Raw genomic sequence first — 7,885 nt, 5'->3', positions numbered from 1 at the left:
CTCCTCCTTCCTTCAAGGCTTGACCAAGTTCTCTCTCTGCTTATGCCTCCATTCTGTCCTCTCGCTGAGACAGATACTTGTTGACTGCCTGTTGACAGGATCATGGGAAGCAGTTTCTCAGAGAGGAGACAAGAGGAACAGAACCCCAAGTCCTAGTGGAAGAGCCTATAAAGGTGGCCATAACCACTTGGCCTTGGCCTGAGCCCTCTCGCAGCCACTCAGTGGGGACCTCTTACATTCACTTCCTCGGATCTATTGAATTCCAATCTCCCTCTTCCCATCTGTGCATTCCATCAATGGATCTCATTGGTTCACCTGCTCCCACCATGAAGTCCTCTGAGGGTTAAATTCTGTTTCAATAATATACTGGGAAGCTGACATTCACATACACACATTTTATTTTTCATAAAATAAAGGATAATGTGCCCACCCATACCCTATAAGTTTCATAGCCTAGAAGTCAGTTTCATATCCTAGAAGTCAGTTTCACAGCCTAGAAGTCAGTTTCACAGCCTAGAAGTCTTCCTAGTAGTCAGATTTTCTGTCCCCCAGAGGGAGAACTCCTGCACCCCCAGTTCCCAGGGGACCTAGTGTTTGAGGAGCTGCATCAAGCTGCGTCATCTTACAAGCCCAGGGGAGAAAGGGTGTGTTTAAGAATAGAAGTTGTTCATTTTGTTTTCCTTTGCAAGATTTTGATAGAATCTAGTAGAAAGGCTGTCTGGCTTAGCTCAAAATGCAAGAAAAGGTGTTATTCTTTGGCATTTGGGCATTTCACAGAGGGCATCGGCACTCCCCCATCTAAACAGGCTTGAAAAAGGGCACACACCCCAGACAGGTCCTCGGGGAGGCCCAGCACAGAGTGGTTCAGGATGCACAGACAGCCTCCCTGGGGCTGTGGGCCAGGATGTGGGGAAGCCACCTTACTCGGGCTGGAGCAGATTTGGGAAGAGTCATGGGAGCAAGTTTCTCTGCTCTGGGGTCTGGGCCACAGCCTACTATGTCCCATCTCTCTGTTTCTGCCCAGTGTTCCCTCCTTCCTTTCGTCCCCAGCACCTCATCAGTGCTCCCTGCTCCTGAACACCATGGTCAATCATCCTGGGGCTTCTCACATCTGTGAAAGAACAGGTCTCTCGATCACCCAGGTGCAGACATCCAGGATGGTGCCTGCTTAACTTTCCTACAATCCAGGGTCATCAGGGAAATGAGCCAGGTGGGGAGGGTAGAGCCTCACTTGCAGCCAGAAACCCTGGGATGTAGCTTATCTGTGACAAGGGCAGATCGGCAACCATCTGCAACCAGAAACAGGCCAGGTGTTCTATCCACTGCCCCCAGATGCTGCCTCCCAGGTTCCTAGAGCCACCTTGAGTCCCAGCTTAGCTGCCACCCAGACACCAAGCATTCAACCAGGGCAGTGCAGTACATGGGGGCGCCTTGGAATCCCTGGCATCCCCCTCACCCCTCTTGCCTCTCTTCTTCGTCCCCACCTCACATCTCTCCCGTCCTTCAACATCTCCTGGGGCTGTTACTCTTCCTGGAGAAGGGGCTCTCGGTCCCCTTCCAGCACCCTCTCATCCTCCTCCTTCTCCATGCAGCCCACTGTGGCAGCCAACCCAGCGCCCACACCACCCCCAACCACGGCGGCCCCTGTGGCCCCCACAGCAGCTCCAGCAGCCACCATCCCGGCCTCTGCAGCCAGTGCAGCTGCTGCCATGCCAGCACCCACCACGCCCCCTGCCAGGCCCATGAGCCCAGCCCCCACAGCACCCCCCACAGCAGCCAGGTGGCCACAGAAGCGCATCGTGTAGGAGTCCATGAAGGCCTTGGCCGTGGCCTGCAGCTCAGCTTCCAGTGCCTCCAAGGTCTGATCTCTCCCCTTGCAGAGTAAGGCCACACCATGGCGGGCCAGAATGGCATCTTTCTGGGTGGAGAGGAGGTTCCGCATGGTGTCTGGCAGGACCCGCAGCGCAGAGAATATGCGCTTGGTGGCTATGTCCTGTGACAGGGAGGGGAAAAGAAGGTGCCCTGACCAGGAGCCCCAGGCATCCTCTCCCTGACCTAGACCCTGCCTGAACCACACCTGCCTCCCGAGCAGGCCCCAGGGCTCACCTGCTGCCTCACGTACTCCTCGAACTCCCTCTTGGCAGCTTCTACCTTCCTCAGGTCGTGCAGTTGAGCAGCCATCTGTCCACGGGAAAACCCAGGCTGCCTCCTTCCTTCCTCCTCAGCCAGGGGCGCCGCTTGTTTCCTCATCTCCACTCCCAGGGCACACAGACCCCCACCCCGGAGGCCTTGGCACAACCCCCACCTCCCTGCCTCCCCTGCCTCCCTGCCTCCCTGCCTCCCTGCCTCCCTGCCAGAATTCTGGATCCCCCAGGGGCTCATACCTCATCCGGAGAGGTGAAACCGGGCCCTGTCCTCCCCATCCATCCTGAGAGGTTCTGCGGAGATACCATCGCCGGGGTCAGGGAGAGCAGGGGCCCAGCCGAGTCGCCTGGGTCTCCAGGGAGTTTCCACACCTTGATTTCCTGAGCTAGCTGCTGCCCCGTGAGCAGGCGTCTGTCCCCTCTGGCCACGGTGCGCCCCTCATTCCAGTACCCCTGGCAGCGGCTCTTAGCGTGCTGAGGGGCCGCGCTCAGCACATCTGAGACGTAGGCCCCCAGAAGGTGGCAGAAGTCATCATCTGTGTCTGAGGGAGAGATTTGCATGCTGAGAGACTACAGGCTTTGGGAGGAGAAGGGGTGTCAGAGGCCAGGAGTGGCGGGTGCTTCGAGGGGCTCGGTTGCCCAAGGAGGGGAGCTGGGAGCAGCGCAAAAGAGGTCCAGCTCTCGGGGACACTCACCACCAGGGCTTGCATGGCCTTGGTTCATCCACCGCCTCCCTGGGGCAGGCAAGAGGCAGCAGCGGGCTCGCTTCCCTTGCAGCAGCTCCTGCACTTTGGGGTATCTGCCAGACAATCTCTGTGAGGCAGCAAGAGGAGTGCTCTGAGCTAGGAGGTCCACCCTCCCATGCTTGGGTCCCTACTGGGACCCCTCCCAGCATTCCCCACCTCTGCCCTGTCCATGGCCCCTCCACCCCATCCCCTTGCACCACTCACCTGGAAGATGTTGCCTACATGCCCCTGCCCTGCCTTGTTGGGGTGGGATGAGTCACGAACTAAGAGGTCCAGATGCTGGAAGAGAAGGGGTCCTGACACCAGCAACTGGGGATGTGGGGGGCCTGGGACCAATGAATCCAGAGATAGGTATCTCACCTGGATGGGTACCATCCCATAATGCTTGCCCATCACCTCGGCCACGTGGACAAACATCTGGGGGTGGGACACAGACAGCATCAGGGCTGCGCCACTTTGAGGACTATGGTGCACCCCAAACCTGTCCCCCTACCTCCCTATGCCTGCTGTAGGAGCCAGGCTTCCCACTTCACAGCCTGGGGTTCTCCTGCCTCTCCCCAGACCAGGCATCTCATGCTTTACTCTCCACCCTCCCCCTTCAACCCTGTTCAAGTGTCATAAAACCCTAGGCCAGACCAGGAGGGCACCTAGTTCCTTCGGGTCCAGCCCCTGGCCTAGTGGGCAGGGCAGGGTGGGGGTGACCCAACATCAGAGGTCTCTGTACCTCCAGATAGTCCAGGTCTGTATCCTTCAGCTCCTGGGAGGTGTTGAGGATCTGGAATCAGAGAGAACATGTACGAGGGATTACAGAGTCCAGGTGACTTCACTGGGGAAGGCCCTGGTGAGTGGGGAGCTTGCAGGCAGCCTGTAGGTCTCCGAGCATGGGAGAGGCCAGTATGGGGGCCTTGAAGGCTGTAGGACTGGGCTGGCCTCAAGGCTGGAGGCAGACCTGGAGGGTATTGTGATCCATCAGGCCTTCAGCTGCCCCAGGGACCATCAGCCCACCTTTAGGAATAACCCACGTTCCCACCTTCACCAACTAGGAGCACCTTCCCCCTTCCGGGGCAGCCTCAGAACCTGTGAGGACCCCAGACACCAAAGCCTGTGAGATGCTCTGGCCTTGAGGAAACTGAGCTGGAGAAGGGTGTGTGGGGTGGGGATGCCAACATCAGTGTCCCCCATCACCTGGTAGGAGCTCAGCATCGTGGTGAGAGCACAGAGCTTGATCCTTGTTTCCCTGCTCAGCTCAGGGCTCATGGCATCCCCTGTATCCACCAGGAACACCGCCACCTATGCAGGGGGTAGGGGAAGACCCAAGGGGCCAGGCCTGCCTTGTTCTCCCACATTCTTCCCAATCCTGCCCCGTCCCATCCCCATCTATCCTCACCCCAGAGATGCCCTTCTTGATTCCCCTTCCCATCCCTGACCTCCTTCTGCCACTTCCCCCCTCACCTTCTTCCCTTCTTTCCCCAGCAAGAAGGGGTGGCTCCACATCCATATGCCCCTGGCAAGGCCATTGGCACCCCACCTACACCCCTGCAGGGATGCTTCTCCTCCTCTCGGCCGGCCGCCCTCACCAGACTCCTGCAGGGGAGAGAAGGGAGAGCAGCAGTTGGTCGGTTCCTTGTCCCCACAGACCAGAATAACAGATCCAGCTTCCCCCAAGCAGGGATTCCCATCCTTGCTCCCCGCCCCCTTCCTGCTCCGCCCTGCCCTCACCAGGCCCGGCAAGCCCTGAAGCAAGTGGTTGAGGAGGAAGGACTTCCCTGAGTGCTGCTCCCCCAGGACAGCGAGGAGGCAGACCGGGGTGTCCCTGGCCAGGGGGTGCTTCAGGCAGCGGTTGATGGCCCCCATCCTAAGGATGAGGCCCCCAGACGCATTGACGCGAACCAGCAGCAGCGGCTCCGCCCTCACAGGACAGGTCTCCTGGGCCAGAAGAAAGGGGCCCGTGAGCATCCAGGACCAGCTCCTGACCCGGAAGTGTGTCCAGCCTGGAGCTCTGGGTGCTGTCCTGATGTTCTAGAATAGGGCCAAAGCCACCCCCTCCTCTTGGGTCTGACTGATTAGACCCAGTCCCCAGACCTGCAGCGCAGGGGGCAGCGGCCGCTGCGGCAGGAGCTTCATCTTCTCGCCCAGGCTCCGGAGGCCCCTCTTCTGCTTGCATATCTTCCGGCACTCAGGGCAGCAGGGAGGCTCACAGCCCGGGACACGGTGCGTGCTGAAGCACCGTATGCAGAAGTCGTGGCCACAGTCCAGCAAGATGGGCTCGCGCAACCTCTCCAGGCAGATGGAGCAGGTGGGGAGCTCCCGGGGTGCCATGGGCCGGGGCCCCAGACCCAGCTCCAACTTGGGGAAAGGTGTGTGGGACCTGTGGGGCAAAACAGGGCACTGAAAAGCAGGATGTCTATCGGGGGCAGGGGGTACCGGCCAGGGTTGTGGTGGAAGACCACAACCTTGATTTGGTCTTGGGACCTTGGCTTGGGAGTGGAGTACCCTTTGTGCCAACCCAGTTTCCATTGATGCCTCCATGGAAAGGCGGAGCTGCTTCCAGAGAGGCCAAGCTCTGCCAGTTCCTCACTGATGTGTGTCCTAGGACCTGGGGGCCTCCGAATGGGGGCAGCAGAGCAGTGGTGAGAGAGTCTGAGAGGGAGAAAGTCTGGGTAGAAGGGACTCCACCACATCCCAGCCATGCAAATGTGAGCAAGTTCCTTCCCCTCTCTGGGCCCCAATTTCCTAACTGTCCCAGTGGAAAGGATAGCAATATCCCTCATGGGGCCGTTGGGGTGACCATCTGAGAGGAGGCGTGTGCAGCTGTCTGCACAGTGCCTGGTGCAAATGCTTGGGAAGAGCCTCTCCCAGCTTTCTGCAGGGGACTGCTTCCATGAGGTGCTGACTTCAGCCAGGCCCCCAGGCATGATACCCTCCACAACACTATGCTGCAGGGACAGTGAGGAGAAGGCAGCAGCCTGTGCTGCAGTTGGGCAGATGGCTCTGGATCTTAGAAGATTCCTTCCGCTCTCTGCTCTGAGCTGGCATCTGCCTCCCTGCAGCACCCACCTGCTTCTTCCTATCCCTCCCTCCACAGCCTGGCGGATCCAGCCTCAGGCGGACAGCCCTCCTGGCTGGGCTGCCGGGCTCTGTGTTCCGGGACCAGCCATTTCAAGTGAACTGCCTGGTCTCACTGCACCCATCCCAGCCTGGAAGGCCCCGCTACTTACCAACTGTTGCCGCTGTTTCCCATGAAGCTCTGTTTCCTCTCCTTGGAGAAAAAAATAATAATAATAAGATTTAGAACAGAATCCAGACTTCTATCTTCATCCTGGGTTTCCAGGGACTCCTCATGCTCCCCGACCCCGCCCATCCCCCACCCCAAGAGGGCTCTTCCCACCCCACTCTCTTTCCCGATCTTAGGACTGAAGACTTGCCTGTTTGCCAAGCCGATGACAAAAGGAAGTGACTGACAAGGCGGGCCTCGGCATGGGAGGCTGGGATGGGGAGAGGGTCCGGATGCAGAGGGGGAGGCCCCGAGACCTTCAACCAGAGGTAAGGATGCCTTTTCTCCCGGAAAGGCTAGCGGGCTGCGGCAGGTGGAAGGTGAGGTTGGGGGATGGTCTCCCCGAGGAGCTGACTCCCGGGCAGAGCTGGAAAAGAAATGTGACAGCCGGGAAAGAGGAGGCTGCTGCTGGACTCACCCCAGGGGGAGGAGACAGGGCTGCGGGTAGCAGGGCTCCGAGGAGGGAGGGATGGAGCCCGGCTCAGAATCCCTGGCAGAGGCTGGGATGCAGGCAAGCCGAGGTGGTGAGTCGCCATGGAGACAGAAGGGAAAGATAAGGACAGGGAGGGGGAGGGGGACAGAGAGGGAGAAGGCGTGCAGTGCACCCACAAACATGGAGGCGCCCTTCGGCGGAACCACGGGCCAACACTGCCTCTACTGGGCCAGCTGAGGTCTCCCCAGGGCCACAGGACAGGGTGGGCAAAGATAATAGGTGTGGGAAACAGGAGAGGCTATGACCAGAGCTGACCCAGAAACAAGGAGTTATTCCTCCATTCATTCAATGAACAGTTACTGAGTACCCACTACGTACAGAGCCCCCGAACGCCACCCTACTTCACGTGGCCCTGCACATGCCCCTGCCCTCCCTCAGGTTTATGTCATTGATGCCCAACCCAGCTGCAGCCTTCTTCAGCACCCATGGGCCCTCCACCTCCTCTGGTGTATTTCCCTCCCAGTGGCTTTCACCCTGCCTCAAACTTGAGCAGAGTGAAATATATCAAAACTATGAGCCACCTCTAGATCTTCTAATGGCCTCTTGACTGGGCTCCTTGACTCCCTTCCACTCCCCAGTGCACAGCCAGCATAGACTCCCCCAGCACAGATGAGCTCACACTGCTCAAACACCTTCAGTGGCTCCCTACTACCATCAGATCAAAATCTAAACTCTCCAGCCTGCTGTCTGGGCTGAACCTTCCTTCTACTCTTCTCTCTCGCCCCACTGTTCCCTGCCTCTGCACCCTGGCTTGGTTGCGCTGCTCCTTCTCATCCCTCCTGGGACACCCTCCCAGGCCCAGCACAGGTGCTGTGGCCTCCCTAGAGCCTCCTTCCCTCACCCCTCCCAACTGGGTGCGGTCTTGTTCTCAGGCAGTTTGGGGCTGGGGATGTCTGATATGTGATAAGCTTGGCGCAGCCCAGGCTTCAGAGCCAGGCAGATCCTGGCTTGATTCCTGGTTCAGGGGCTCTGGGACTCCAGTGCACCTCTCTGTGCTCTGAGGAGCCACCATTACCTACCTAAAGCCACTAGTCCAGGCAGCGGAGTCATTTGTACATCTTAGGAGCTAGGATGCAGAAGGGTTGGGGTGAGGTGGGATTCAGAACCTAGAAAAGTTCAGCAGAGATCACCTTCAGCAGGTGGAGACACCCCTGAAGCTGGGGCTGGATCTTGTTCATTTTAGTGTCTGGAGGACCTGAGACTGTGGGCTGAATCAATCAGATTCAGA

At 58.6% G+C, this 7,885-nt stretch overlaps 1 protein-coding gene across 3 annotated transcripts; it reads right to left on the bottom strand.

Annotated features, from left to right (window-relative positions):
• Positions 1-380: 380 nt before the first annotated feature.
• RNF112 (ring finger protein 112) lies at positions 381-6,814 on the bottom strand. Of its 3 annotated transcripts, XM_017854386.1 has the most exons (14): positions 6,316-6,814; positions 6,109-6,149; positions 4,973-5,258; positions 4,610-4,816; positions 4,343-4,474; positions 4,076-4,180; positions 3,615-3,665; positions 3,251-3,307; positions 3,095-3,169; positions 2,840-2,957; positions 2,517-2,686; positions 2,385-2,438; positions 2,107-2,181; positions 381-1,993 (listed from the first exon to the last, which is right to left on the bottom strand). In XM_017854386.1, the coding sequence occupies exons 1-14, from the start codon at positions 6,367-6,369 to the stop codon at positions 1,523-1,525; spliced, it is 1,896 nt and encodes a 631-aa protein (XP_017709875.1). In that variant the 5' UTR covers positions 6,370-6,814; the 3' UTR covers positions 381-1,522. The 3 variants fall into 3 exon arrangements, with proteins under 3 accessions (XP_017709875.1, XP_017709874.1, XP_017709876.1); XM_017854385.1 differs by having other exon boundaries at positions 2,385-2,686; XM_017854387.1 differs by lacking the exon at positions 4,610-4,816 and having other exon boundaries at positions 2,385-2,686.
• Positions 6,815-7,885: the final 1,071 nt, after the last annotated feature.

Source organism: Rhinopithecus bieti, unplaced genomic scaffold, assembly GCF_001698545.2.
Source record: "Rhinopithecus bieti isolate Rb0 unplaced genomic scaffold, ASM169854v2 scaffold_39385, whole genome shotgun sequence".
Taxonomy (NCBI): domain Eukaryota; kingdom Metazoa; phylum Chordata; class Mammalia; order Primates; family Cercopithecidae; genus Rhinopithecus; species Rhinopithecus bieti.
Note: the sequence above shows the minus strand (reverse complement) of the source record. Positions and strands in the feature narration are given on the sequence as shown.